Source organism: Homalodisca vitripennis, chromosome 3 (genome assembly GCF_021130785.1).
Source record: "Homalodisca vitripennis isolate AUS2020 chromosome 3, UT_GWSS_2.1, whole genome shotgun sequence".
In the NCBI taxonomy this organism is placed as follows: Eukaryota; Metazoa; Arthropoda; class Insecta; order Hemiptera; family Cicadellidae; genus Homalodisca; species Homalodisca vitripennis.
In genome coordinates, this window is record NC_060209.1 from 31,651,643 (window position 1) to 31,667,598 (window position 15,956).

General features: G+C 32.9%; 1 protein-coding gene across 1 annotated transcript in view; it reads left to right on the top strand.

The window, feature by feature from the left end:
* Nucleotides 1–4,817: 4,817 nt before the first annotated feature.
* LOC124358133 overlaps nucleotides 4,818–15,956 on the top strand; it is a 36,243-nt gene continuing 25,104 nt past the window's right edge. The window contains exon 1 of the mRNA XM_046810426.1: nucleotides 4,818–5,038. Coding sequence (XP_046666382.1) covers nucleotides 5,012–5,038 — 27 coding nt within the window. The 5' untranslated portion in view covers nucleotides 4,818–5,011. The remainder of the gene's footprint in view (nucleotides 5,039–15,956) is intronic.

The window sequence follows — 15,956 nt, forward strand, 5'->3', positions numbered from 1 at the left end:
AATACGTCTATTGTATGCAGTCACTTAACTAGTACATTTCCACTTTCATATGTCACCTCCAGTCTTCTTTATGTTAGCCTATGTCACAATTACGGGATAAAGGAAGATGATCGTCCAGGCGTGGTAGCTGTACTTCATAACGTCTGTTGTCAGAATGTTGATTGTTTCTTTTATGTCACAATTACGGGATAAAGGAAGATGATCGTCCAGGCGTGGTAGCTGTACTTCATAACGTCTGTTGTCAGAATATTGATTGTTTCTTGTTAATTGTTTTTCAGCTTCTAAAGTCAATTGTTGAAGTAATTTCATAACAACGGGATCGTCTATACAGAAGACACTAATCTTCCAAAGATCAGCTGCAGAAACTGCTGTGAATAACATGTTTACATTTAAAGTCAGCTGTAGTATTTGTTTGTTCTTCTCATAATGGTTTCCCATAATAAAGTTTCAACTACAACAAACCACAGATCTACTGTATTTTGTCCAGTAAACAGTTTCTCTGCGACGTTTGGGTTTAAAGCCAAGTCTGCTCACCGACAGCGTAGGTTTTGGTCATCTTCAGACCGGATATTAGGGGCAGGTGGGATGAGATAACAAGCCCGTTACAAGTGAAAAGTAAAAGCGCACATGTGATTCACATGCCTAAGAGATTCTACCACATCTAATGTTCCGTATAAAATCTGTTACAGTTGAAAAGTTGCGGTTGTGCACTGTTTAGCAGCAAATGAAAAAAATAATAATTCGAAATACTGTATATAGGAGAAATACTGCAAAGGAAAATATTAGTCATGTTGTATTTATTACATTACTAAAATAATAAAAAATATTCAACATTTGAAATTTACTGCGTAAAAAAAAATACTTACTAGACATTCAAATAGATTACAGCTCTTCTAAAAGGAGTTAGAATAGTAGCGCTATCTACGAATTGCTGGCACTTCATTTCTAGTTCTGAGAAGATTGGAGCTCGCCACAGTATATCACAATTTTGTCAACTTTATTTTTAAAAGGTACAATCCCTCCTACCCCTCCCCCCCAAAACTCCACAGCTTAAGAGCCGCTTGTTCTGGCGGCCATCTTGTTTCAACCCCATAAGAACAGTGTGTGACTTCCAAATACTGCTATGCTCTAAATTTTAGTCTTTGGATTATGGCAGATGCCTTAATTTAAGTTTATAATTTATACGTATCCTAAACATTTTGAGTTTTTTCAATACTTTTATATTCCAAAAGTTTATCCCTTTTAAGAAGAACGAAAAAGTCTGGTTGTGTGTTAACTGTACCTTTGAAGGAAACATAATTTTAATATTGTTCTCATGAGGTAACTCAAAGTTACTACAGTTAGTTCCCTTGAGTTTTATGTAACGTAATTTAATGTGTTTTATAAGGCGATTTTGTGATTTTACTCCTCCACTCTGAAGGTTTTAGAATAAAAACTGCAATTGATGTTAATATATAATTTTATATTTTGTTAGTAATTCTATTCCTAGATTCTTTTATTATAATCTTTTAGTTTCTACATTGTCGGGAAGTAATTTAACATTTCCGGGCCAATTAATGAGTCAGCCAGTGAATCGGTCAGTGAAAATATTGCCCGGCTCTACTTTATACTGTACCTTACTCTTTCTTTTATACTCTATGTGTAGTTGTAATGCGACAAAGAAAGAAAAAACATATTGTAACATCGTCTAATAAATTGTAAATAAACAGAATAGATTGAGGCTGCATGGATATAGTCAAGAGCCGGCTATTTCGCAAAACAGAAAAAAATGTTACCTTTGATTGTGTAACAACCGAATATATTTGATCTAATACTGAAATCTGTTTCCAATGTTAACATCAGTGGTTGTGCGTTATATAGCAGCAAATGAGAGAAACATTAAGAATATATTACATAATTATTAAACATGTTATTTTGAGTAAATTTTAACAATAATAAAAGAACAGAAAAGTTTTATTTAATTAATAATTAAAATAAGATGATTATTAGAAGATTCGCATAGATTACAACACAACCCACGCTTGCACGGCTTGTACGGTGGCGCTAACTACAAATCTCCTTTACAGCAAAGATTCACTACTACACAACTGTATGGATGTAAAAATGTGTGGATTAGGATTGATTAGGATCCATGACTTATGAAAATAAATGTCAGTTTAAATAAATAAATAAACTCACTTACACTTACTGTAAATCTGAATAATTTACTCAGAATCTGACAGCATAATTCTAATGATATTATCACATATACAGCTTTTTCTACCAATTTGTGTAATCTTTGTATGTAATGGGTTTACCGTGAAATAAATAAATAAATTAGTGTTCCTTAATTTTCAGAAAGTGAAATTAAAATCAAATTTTACTTAACACTGATGTATATATAGAAGTAATGCGATATGATAGATTGTGTTAGGACAATATACTGTACATACCTTGTATAGATTGCAGCAACACTGCCAGGGATGTTCTGGCCGTGCAGGGGATGTGCAGAGACAGAGACTAGGAAGGGATGCTGAGGGGTCCAGCCACATCCCACACCTCTTCTCCTCCAATCACAATCCTCCAGGATCGATACACCCCGGGGGCGTGGTTTGGCTGCCACTCAATTATAATATCATAATAAACCGCCATTCTACCAGCAGATTGTTATTATGACAAAACTGGACGTGTGGATCGATATACTGATTCAATTAAAGTATGCTTTAAGGGGACAGGGTAGGGCCTATCTAAACAATGTTCAATTGACCAAACATTTGCACACATTTCTCAATAACCATAACAGATATTCCAATGAAATTTTTCACAATAATAATTATACTATTGTACAATGTTTAACAGGAGGAATTGAAAAAATATTTTTTTAAATTATTTTTTTTTAATTTTTTTATAAACTACAACAAAAACTTTGTTTTTTAGCGTAATATTTTATTTGTTATCTTTTTTTCTAGAATGAATATTGATAAAATCTCTCGTTAAACCATACAACTAACTTAGTTTTATATGTGATAAAAATTTCAGAGCTTTAAACCTCTCCAATGCTGAGAAAAGTGTGCAAATGTATTTAAAAAATGTAAGTTTCGGAAATCGCAAAAACGCCAAGAAAGACGGTATTTTTAATGGTAAATACATGAATTTAACGTAAAACTTACTTTTAATGCATCCCATAACCATAGCTGGGGTCATCAGGATCCTCTTCCACATCTTCATTTTTTATGTCTTCTCATTTGTCTATTCTTCTTTGTGATCTCTAACATTTGTTTTTGCGCAAAGTATACTCGGTCTTTATCCAACCTTTTCATAGCTTCAATTGTGTTTAGGCCTATTTTCATGTTACATTTTTTTCATAATTTCACATTTGGCAATGTAACCATCATTAAAACATGAAATTGCATCATAAATGCCAAAATGCAATGTTTTATTAGCTACAAAGACAGTTTTGGGAATGCGGTTCCAAATAACATTGTTCACGCTCTCATTTGGATTTTGGGTTTTCCCATGAACACATTTTTTAGTAGATCTGCTTTGGCTAGGTCATTAAAAATAGGTTTAATCTCCTTCATAACTACTGCAGGTAGTGCCTTTTTATGGGAAAAATGTTGTTGGTTCGCAACTGCCTTTTGGTACTTGCACCACGATTGCTGGCGAAATCGGTGCGTGCAATGTCCACAAATATCGTAAATAAACATGACTTACATATATATATATATATATTGTATTATATATCAAAATGTTCAGAATACTTCAGAGAACAAGAAAAAACATTAAAATGATTTTCGGAAAAAAAATTTTTTGCTTACCCTGTCCCCTTAAACGTGATCTACCACGCAAATCTGGCAAAGTTTTTACGTCTTGAAATCATGAACCCAGCCTAATATGGAACTAATTTAGAATAATTTACATTAATACGTCTGTCAGGTAGGGATTCGATTATTGGACAGCTAAAATATCAATTAAAAAAAGATTTATTATTTTTAGGTTTTGTTTTTCAGTGAGGAAAACATTTTTGTGTACATAACAAAGCTTTGTGTAATCCAGTTTAACTCCGCTCTTTAAAGATGGTGTTTAGTCACCAGGTTCAAGAAATCTTATGGAACATTTTAATCACTAAGGACAACAAAATATAAAGCCCACCATTATCTGGAAAAAACGGGGTTTTTCATATATTTACTGGTTTTGTTTAAGGAGTCTGTATCTTTTATTATCTTCAAACGTTTTTACGAAGTCTTAAACAATTTAAACTTTTTGTTCACATTTAAGTTCATGTCATGTAAAATCTACATCTTATGGTTTGAAAATCGTGAATTTTTTACTAATATATATGGTAAAAGACGGTGAAAAGCACCTTTTTGATTTATTGCATCAGCTAAATTTTTCTTAAAATATTCTATGACGAAACTTCTATATTAAACAAAAAGTGAAATTTGTTTAGTGTTAAACTACGCCTTAAATGCTATAAACAGCAATGAAAGTGAAACACCCATTTGCAAAATTGTAAGACACCAACATAAAAATAGAAGTGTACAGCGATGAGCGCTATTTTTAAACGTCAAGAATCCCAGCTGAATGAGCAGAACGTTGTATACAAACAAGCAACAATGTTTGTGGCCGATATAAACAAAACGAAGAGTAAACCCGTAACGTCTCCAGTTTATCGATGATATTGTTAAACTATCCAACGACGGTACGTTCCCGTTTTACTAAATTTATTCAAGAAGTTATCGGAGAATGGTGGATTTAAAATGTGGAATCCTCCGCGGCATGCGATGGGGTCTAGGAGGCATTGACAAAAACATCACCGCGCCGTTGCCGGGGTGACTGCATTGTTAGGAGAATCTTAAAGAACACAAGGCGATCCACAGCTGTATCGATCAAAAACGGCGCGATCACTATACGGCCGTGGCGGGCAGAAAGTGATGAATCGGACCGTTGCCAAACATACCGCTGAAAGTGTTAAGATTAGCGTGTCACGAGCTTCAGGCGAGCTTCTAGCTTGGGACCGCCCCGGAACAGCATGTCTCGCAACTTCAGCGCGAACCAGGTAACTTAGCTTGTTTGTGTTCTGCATCAGTTAAGTTCAAACTTTAACCTACAAAATAGTTACTCAAGTTGGAGGTAGTAATCAATCAAATACTTGGGATCGTCAAAACTTTAACTTTTCGATGAATGAAAGTTAAACATGTAACAAGTGTTATTAAATCATCCTTAGGCTAATTGATGGCTAGCATATTTTGAAATACATATATATACCAGGTAACTGTTGTTTGTGTTCTGCATCAGTTAAGTTCAAACTTTAACCTACAAAATAGTTACTCAAGTGGAGGTAGTATTCAATAAATACTTGGGATCGTCAAAACTTTAACTTTTCGATGAATGAAAGTTAAACATGTAACAAGTGTTATTAGATCATCCTTAGGCTAATTGATGGCTAACATATTTTGATATATATACACCAGGTAACTGTTGTTTGTGTTCTGCATCAGTTAAGTTCAAACTTTAACCTACAAAATAGTTACTCAAGTGGAGGTAGTATTCAATAAATACTTGGGATCGTCAAAACTTTAACTTTTCGATGAATGAAAGTTAAACATGTAACAAGTGTTATTAGATCATCCTTAGGCTAATTGATGGCTAGCATATTTTGATATATATACACCAGGTAACTGTTGTTTGTGTTCCTCATCAATTAAGTTCAAACTTTAACCTACAAAATAGTTACTCAAGTGGAGGTAGTATTCAATAAATACTTGGGATCGTCAAAACTTTAACTTTTCGATGAATGAAAGTTAAACATGTAACAAGTGTTATTAGATCATCCTTAGGCTAATTGATGGCTAACATATTTTGATATATATACACCAGGTAACTGTTGTTTGTGTTCCTCATCAGTTAAGTTCAAACTTTAACCTACAAAATAGTTACTCAAGTGGAGGTAGCATTCAATAAATACTTGGGATCGTCAAAACTTTAACTTTTCGATGAATGAAAGTTAAACATGTAACAAGTGTTATTACATCATCCTTGGGATAATTGATGGCTAACATATTTTGATATATATATATACACCAGGTAACTAGGTTGTTTGTGTTCTGCATCAGTTAAGTTCAAACTTTAACCTACAAAATAGTTACTCAAGTGGAGGTAGCATTCAATAAAAACTTGAGATCGTCAAAACTTTGCGACAAATCAACATTATAGATGTAACAAGTGTTACTAGATCATCCCTGGGCTGATTAACATATCTTTAGTACAGTTAGTTTGAATTTACGGTAAATTCCTTAAAGTACATTCCTTGTTGAGATTTTAACACGTGATATTTAAAGTACCTTTCAGCATTCAAAGTATAAAAGTGAAATCTTGATAAAAATTTCAGTAATGCTAGTAATTATTACTTTTAAAACGAGGTTGAACCAAAGTAATATTGTATCGTTATCCTCATTATTTTGATAAATACGAAGCCCTATTTTGATATATATATATATATATATATATATGGTGTGTATATAGGTAATCAGGTAACTAGGTTGTTTGTGTTCTTCATCAATTAAGTTCAAACTTTAACCTACAAAATAGTTACTCAAGCAGAGATAGCATCCAATAAAAACTTGAGATCGTCAAAAACTTTTCGATAAATGAAAGTTACGAATGAAAATAACAAGTGTTACTAGATCATCTTTGGGCTGTATATTGATGGCTAAAATATTTTGAGTGCAATTAGGTCGAATTTACGGTAATCTTCTTAAAGTTAACTACTTATTGAGATTTCAATACATTCTATTTTAGGCATTTCAAAAGTGGAATGTTGATACAAATTTCAGTAATGATAGTAACTATATATTTTTTTAACTAGGTTTAACTAAAATAACATTGTGTCGTTATCATAATTATTCTGATAAATCGGTAACCCTAGGTTGATATATTCACAAAGGCAGACTGAACATTTTATATATTTACACAAAAAACAATATCGCTGACTTCAGATCCAAATCCATCCATTTTGGATTGATTTTGCTTATTGGAATTTTTAATACTTTCAAGCAACATATTGATTAGTTCGAAACAAGCAGTTGCGACAAGTGCTGAGATAATTTAGTCTGCGATGTTGAATTTGGAAGTTGTTCCAGTCGGGTTTTATATTTATTTGGATAGGTTCCGTTGCAAATAAAAATTGTCCTGTAGGTGTTCTAGATCAGACAAACAAAGAGGAAGGCAGGGCAAAAACTTTACGACATTTTGTTGCACATTCCATTGATTGGCTGTTTAAAATCAAGGCACCTAATTGACTTGTTATTGTCTGAATGCCATGCATGTGATGAGATGAAATAAGAATAGATTTTTAGTTAATGCAATAAAAATAGTTCGTACAACTCATAAAGAATCATTCTGAGATGTAATAAAGAGACACATCTACCTCAGATGTGAAAATCCTTTTAACAGAACACGATCTACGAAAACCCCTTCTTGGGTTATGTATTCGATAGCGAGTTTTACAATCTTTTGACTAATTTCTTCATATGCCACACAGTTTATTTCAACGATATATTTATGGATGAATTATGTAATTTCCAGATCATAGTCACGTCCTCATTAGATTTATTTCGAACGAGATTGTCATGGAAAACTCTAAATTCAACCTTAGGACATGAATGAGTTACAAAACAGCTTGAAGAATGGTTTTAAGTTTTAATATACGATTTCGAAATTTCCACACCTTTTGTCTTAATCTTTAGATTAAGTAAAGAATAGAGAGAGGTATTCTTTAGGCGGAGTGATTGTGACTACCACAATTCCACACAGTCAAAAACATACGACAGGTCAAGGAATTAAAGCTGAGCATATTATCTCTCATTGGTCAACTATGTTATTCTTCTTAACGTCAATTTACAAAATATTTCTTAGCTATATTTTCAATGTATAAAAAATTCTGTTGATGCCTAAAGTTAGAGAGGTTTTTAAACTCTTTTGTGTTTTAATACTTGTAGGTAATAGGGAAAGGTTTTAATGGGGAAGGGGAATACTATTTTTGGAAATTAGTGTAGGTATTATGAGTTTTTTTTACAAGATATATAGCGGTTATTATTTAAAATAAGGATTTGCTATTTTATTTCAATGAATAGACCAAATTCTGCGTATGGCAGCAATTGAATAGTCAGTCTCAAACTTGTTGAATTTGTATTTTTATTTTTCACTCTCGTTATATAATTATGTCCATTACATTATATCCATCATGTACAGAATCACATAAGGAATGGATGTGAACTAGTTTCCTTAGACTTTGGCCAAAAAAGTTGGGAAATAATTATTTTTAGCTATAGTGAAAATGTTTGATTGTAATAAATGTTTTCTGTTAGATAACTATTTCACACATAACGTAGTTATGGTAGAAGTTATTCAATCTGAATGTTGAATTTAGCTCCAGTTCACCTTCTTTTGGTGAACCAGTTCAAACCATTCTGTATCCATTCTGAACCCCAAAGTCTTCAAGAAGTCTCATAATGAGCTTCTAGACCTCACATAGAGTAATTGTAGCCGTCACAAGTGGTATGTGCGAATTCATAATGTATGCATAGAGAAATGCATAAGCAATGAAGTGTCAAGTACTTGAGAAGGCCTCACTTTCCCCTATATTCCTATAGTAGTGAATTCGAATAGCTTTTAGCTAAGATTGTATAAATGGATTCGAGTGAACATTCGAAATATATAAATTGGCTAGAAACCAAAAGAGGAAGTAGTGGTCAAAGTTCTTCGAAAGATTGATTAATAGCTAAGTATCCTGAGACATTTTAAAGACTTGCTTGAACGCTTAATTTGATGCTGTCTTCGTGACAAAGATTAGTGTTACAAAACAAAACGAATTAAGGCCTACTTTTGTTATTGACTTTACTGAATACTAACTCGACTAATTACGTCTTAATTTTGCATTCGATAATTTTAAACTTGGCAATTGCTCTTCGTGGATTATGAATAGGCTAGAGACAAACAGTTTGAACTTCTTCAACTTCAAATAGTTCACACTCATCTGTTGCCATATTGTGTTCGTGAAAAGAGCTGGCCATGATTTCAAAGAACGTCGGAGAATTGGTGGAGTGCTCAAATTTCGCAAATGGAGACAAGGAAAGCATTTCCGGAGGATTGAAATTGACAGATATATTCGGTTTGCCTGGTCTTGTTTACCAAGATAAAAAATCCCTTAAGGAAGAGTCAAAATGGAAATAAACTTCATATCGTCCACTGTTTAAAATTTTATTAAATTGTATCAAACACTACTCTATAACGGCAGACTAGTAGTTTGACCCTGTTTACAGTCACCTGCAAAATGTGGTCTTTGGAACATTAAATCTCACAAGGTCCTGTAAGTGGGTGAGGTGGAATCACTTCAAGTTTCATTGCATCCTATGAAAGATCTAATGGAGAATCACTTCAAAGTTGTCATAGCTTTCGAGAAGTAGGGTCTATTCTTGTAACTCAGTCTGTCCAATTGCCCTCTTGGACTGCAGTACAGATATTGCTTCTGTACGAGTTCTTCTGTACTTCAACACGGATTGAGGAGGGTAAAAAGGGGAGTTTCAAACCAAGGAGACGTAACGATCGCCCGATGATCCAGTCGTCTATTCCGAAACAATCAGTTCCTTACTGATTGTATAGATTTCTTATTTACATTCTTCAATTCTAGGAAGTTGTCTTGTGCTTTTGCTGCATCGCTGTTAATGGTATTACGAGTATTATGATATTGTACGTGTTCTTAAATGACTGATGGACCGCATTAGGGTTGAAAGATGTAATTCAGTTGTGTTGATTATTTCATATTGATTAAGCAATATATTAGTCTGTCATTGTAGAAGGTCCAATACCTTCTTTGATATTCTTGTTCACTGGCCTATTTAAAACTTTTAACTCAAATTTACTTTGAGTTTACTAATTACCTGAACATGTACATTTAGCCATATAAATAATGGAAATAAAACACCAGTTTTATTCTACATGTAATTCAGCTTATTGGGGTTAAGTGGTAGAGAGGACTTTATAGTCCTAACTTCGCCTCTAATAAAGACATTTTTCATTTAATTTTTTCATTTCTCACAACAAAAAAGTTTTTAGTAGCTTATACGTTATATTACGAGGTGCTTGTAAATTCCAAAACTATGTTAAATACATTTAGACTGCTTTGTAATTTGTGTTGAACTGGTACAAAATAATTCTTTATGGCGTTTTTATGATGCCAAGTAAGTTTGACTCAATCTCACACAGTCAGGTTCTTCCCTATCAGCTGTGTCTATCGAGAAGATCAACCTTGAGTTAACACTGACATCGCAGTTTCTGCAAGTGCGTGATTCACGCATCAGCGCCCACTGGCGTGAACATCATCAAACAAAACATCACGAAATGATTATCAATCACGCTTCTTTCATAAAACCATATAAGCTTCACTGTACTGTGTAGTACTGTACAAAAATGTTGCTGTACTGTAGAAAAATGCAAATTATTACTACGGAAAATTCGACCCTTCATATGTACTCAGTAGCTATATATTTGTATGCATATATAAGAATACAATATTGAAACGTGCCTGCAAACTGCTCTATTCAAGAACGCTAGGGATGGCGGCGGTAGCGCTTGTTCTCTATCATGAAGAATACCCTAGTTGCAGGATTTGTAGAACCTAAGAATCTCCCTTCAATTGGTTCCAAGCACATTCTTAATCCTTCTTCCCAGTATATTAATTCTGGATCAAATCTTCTTGTTGGAATCACTTGGTATAGATACTTCAGGACTCCATATGCTAGGAGTCAGTATCTAACCGAGTTAAAATTTCTCTGATGTGATGGATTTATGTGGTATTAGCTCTACATAGTCCAGTGTATTCTATTTTTCTTTAATGCCTAAATTACAGCCTCACTCTGCTTTCCCTCTGCATCATCATTTTAGAGCATTCTCAAATCTCTAGACCACGTCCGATAGCCAAACTTTTAATAACTTCTCAAGACTTTGTCTTTAAACTCATGAGCCTCTTTAAATCCGGGATTTTTCTTTCCATTCTCGCTATAAATTTTCTTAAGTAGCTGAATTTGGTGACCTATATAATTGTCGTATATTTGAAATAAAATGGAAAAAGACTTAATTTTGAGGCGGCGTTAGGGCCTCAAATTTAACTCTCTTCCACTCAACCTCGAGATATTATACACCCTTGTATAAACAAGATGAATAACAACTACTTACACACTAAAGAACATAATAAACCAATCTAGAAAACTAAACTCAGCTCTATACACTATTTATAACATACATAACATTGTTATACCTAATTGAAATACATTAAAATTTCAATATCCAGTTACTCTCTTACAAAGTGAACAATATAATTTTAATGGGAAATCAATATGAACACAACATTATAAATTCTTAACATTCAACTCATAACTTTAAACTTACAGTTTATTTTTGAACCCCATTTTGTCGGATACGGTACAGGTTAGACCGTATTTTACTTAATATGGTAGTAAAATATGACTGCTATTTTTGAGAAGGCTGTCCATAATTTAGTTTTGTTAATACTCTTTTCGTCTTTTCTAGATAATTATTGTGATAAAAATTCACCAATACAGTCATATTTCAGTAATTATCACTGCCTCACCGGAAAGGGGAAGTGTCACATTTCGTTATTATATATACTTTTTTTGAAAGCTATGAGTACTTTTACTTTAACATTATATTTGTACAAATCGAACTACTATAGTAATAATACATTTCCAAACTTTGTAATTTATTATTTCAAAATTAGTTATTTATTATTTATATTTTTGGATATTCAAAAAAGGTACTTGACATTTTAGTTGTCGAACTGCAATATATTAATTATGTAAATGCAAAGACATTTATATCGTTCCGATCGTTTTGATACTGTCCGTTGTTTATGAAAGTAAACAAGTATTAACACGTTACAAATTATTGTACCAACAAACGTGAATTATATACGAAATATTAAACCATATGAATACCTTTTGCTGTAAAATAAATCCCACCATAACACTTACCGTATCACAAAAATTTATCTCATTGCCCAATTATTAAAAGTTTTGCGCTTATACACCGAGACTTATAAATACCAATTATGAAAAAAATTTATAGAACTAATTTATTAGTTGTAATTGGTCGGAAAATTGATTTGTAAATATGATCATTTATCTATTAACATTCGATTTTATTTTATATTTTTAAACATTTTGTATAGCCACTTCTCGAAAAATGACGAAAAGTAAAAAAAAAAAAAAAAACAAAAAACTATGCAAAATTCAAACATTTTTGTAAGCTACCTGAACATTCTAAAATTATTTCTCGATTTGTTCTACGATTCATAACTTACATATAATGGATCCGTTTTCAAAACTGTTAATTGGCACCATCATAAAAGTGTTCAAAAAATATAAGGAAAATTTTTAAATTTAAAAAATTCTTGTTCTTATACGTGTAACGGCCCACTAATTTGTCAATATTTTCCTCGGGCAACTAGTTAGTTCTTTATATAACAGAATAGGATGAATATGGTTGATACGTGTAGTTTTTGTCATCTGTAGCTTTTAATTTACTTCCAGCTACACCACAAACATGTATAGTGTTTCTTTAATTTATATTTCTGTAAGAATAGCCATATGACTTACACATCCATACATAATAATCTTAAATTTTCGCTTTTATAATTTAACATATGAAGCAAAAAAATCATCTAAATTCTTGAACCAGATTTACATATCTCGGTTGTCGCTAACCCACACCACTCTCCTCATACATGTATGGTCGTCTTGTTACAATAAAAATGTTGTCCCTTTTTAATTGTTTATAACATAAGATTATCTATCTATATATATATATAAATGAATGTTTGTATGTTTGTCCTTTATGGAATCGTGAACTATTGGACCGATCATGATGAAGATTTGTACGTATATGTATTTTTCCACGGAGAAGGTTTATAAGCTATGCCCATCCCTTTCCCGATTCAGGATTCCGCCCCACTGGTTACAGAAATACCCATAAGAAATGCATTGCAGCAAACATATGTTAACGTCTTTTCAAATTTTTAATCAGCTGTTCTTTGTAAACATATATTACACTTATAGTTTTAAAGCATAGAGTAAGCTTAAGAGAAACGACAAATTTTGTTTAAACTGTTTTTGCAATCACTGTTAAACATAGACTTTACTATCCAGATAATACAATTCAAATTTGACGTAAAAATTCACCTTTAACTGCAATATTTATTTAATATAAACCATGCTCATGCTTGATCAGAAGAGTAATGCAGATATCATAATTACTATCTTACGTTGGCTACACATATAAAGAATGTTATAAAATCAACCTTAGTTGTTTTTTTTGACAGAAGTATGGTTCTCAAAACTCCGTGTGTACATATTCTCTCGATCGAGACAACAAAGCAAGCTCAATCGTGGCATCGGAGATATAACTAATTTAATCTAAAATTTATTATAGTAAAAAAAAATTTACTAAGTAATATAAGGACTTCGGTTCTTAAGATTTGCGTGCGAAGCCGCGGGCAACTTTTGCAAAAAATTATTGAAATGCGCAGCAAAGCGCGCCGGGCCCGCTAGTATACTATAATACTAGTAATTAACTTGTTTTATAAGACGTAAATCACTAATTATATCAGTAAGACAGCTAATGGTTGTCACCTATAACATATTTCAAATCAGTTGCGCAAGTGGTTTAATTATTACATTATATATATATTTCCATTGAATTAAATATAAGGTACACATTTTCTTCAAATAATATTATTAATTTGTTTCTCAACATAATAACGAATAATGCAGCAGTGAAATAGTGAATTTTATTACTGATCTTTGCAATACAACTTTAGAGACGAGCAATAAACGTTACTTTTCATCACGATGCAAAAAAGGAGACGAAACATTTTTAAAAAAATTATCTGACATTTCATAGTAGTAATTATTCTTCCATAAAAAAACGTAACACTATATAATTAATTTGGGGTTAAAATCAGCTGTTTGAACCTAGGACTGGCAAAACAAATAACAAAATCACAGTGATGGTCAATTGTTTATACAGGGAAAGAATGGTTTACATAGAGAAAATAATGTTTGGGGGAGGGAAAATCAGCTGACTTACGCAAATCTCATCTGTATTGTAAAGCAATTCTTTACCATAGAGTGATGAAAAATGTATTGTTACCATTATTTGACGGTAGGAATTGTCGTATATCATAAAATCCAAATACTTTAAAATGTTAAAATAAGCTTTTAAAATGTTTCTTTCGTCATTACGGTCATGCGTGAGGTCTGCACTCCCTATTGCTCTGTTGGCAGGCACGTCCAACTCCTGTCTGACTCACACGCACCTACAAGGTAGGGGTTGTCGAAGTTATCGAGTAGTGGGTGTAGGAATACATGCACCATTTGGATCTTTGACTGATGGTTTACAATGGTTTAATATCAATATGACTTACTTAGTTCGTCAATACCTGTTAAAGGCTAATTTCACTGAACTGTATCCAATAATAGAAAAATCAGGATCACTATACCAATAATCCGTACGCTTCCTGCTTTTCAGATCTCCTAAAAACAGTACTGGTCGTACTTTAAAAACAGTAAAATAAATACTGACTATCAAAGGGTCGCAGGGTGGTCGAAAAAAGCTGTTTCGGTGTTTATTCGCTGTACAAACGATATTGGCTGAGTGGATGTGAGTGGATCTTTAACATTTTGCAGTGCACATATGGTATACTTCCCAAGACGCAAAACCCATGTATTAGTGACTGCACTTCCAATGGAAGTGCACATTTTATAGCAAAAACTGCCTAATATAAGCAAAAGTGCGATGGTTTTACATTACGATTTGGGTGAAGAATCCCTTCCAGATTAAATAATTTAAATTCATACATTACTATAATAGTGTAGTACTATAATAATGTTATAAGCATTTTTTTTTCATTAAATTACTGAAAAGTATAGTTTAATTCGAGTAAAAACAAATCGAGCTTCACCCTTCCCTTGTATTTTCCGCCATCTTGTTTTAGCCAGCCATCACGATTACCATTGGCTAGTCCCTCTGGTCGGTCGTAGGTGGTTAGTAGACGAGTGAAGACGTATTGTGACCTGTATTCCGTAGTTTAGTTTTAATGATTAGTGTTTGGTATAGTTTTGTATTAAGTGCATGTCTTTAGAGTTAGTGAAGTTGACAAACAACATGTAGGTTGTGATTCCTGACTTAGGCGTGCCACAACGCTTTAGTAAGATTTGTTTATTTTAACCTAGTTTGTAATTATGTATTAGGTTAGTTCTTTACCTGAAGAAGAGATCAGATTGCAGATCTCGAAACGTAGTGTTACTGTTTTCTTGTTTCACTGAACGATGGCAAATGTCCGGAAAAATCCTGTTTCCTTCACAATCCTTCCATCGTCAAAAATAACCTTCAAACACACAAGTATGTTTCAATGAAGGAACCTCCAGATTCCAGGAGTAAAGTCTGTGATAACGTCAGGTTTCAGACGCAGCACTAAGTGGAAGGTGATATGGAGCTAAACTCAACATTCACATTGATTTAAACCTTCCCACCATTCCTACATAACCTGCGGCATCGAAAAATACCGGCAATATTCCGGTATTGCATGCATTCCGGCAATATTCAGTTGTCCCTAAGTTCTAACTAATGTACGATTGGCACAACAAAACTGCAAAAACTCAGCATTGGAATTATTTTATACTTTCTCTATCATCCCGAATATGCCCTAAGTGGTTGGCAGCACGAACTTTTATGTGAATTTCTGTATATAAAATTTATAAATATCATTATTTGAATTTTCACTCTATAAACAAAGTTTTTTTGAAAATCCTATACGATGCATTAGCAAATTGAGATTAGAAGTGATTGGGATTATTTAGATGTTTAATACTGTCAGGGAGCTGGTTAATTAGTTTTAAGCC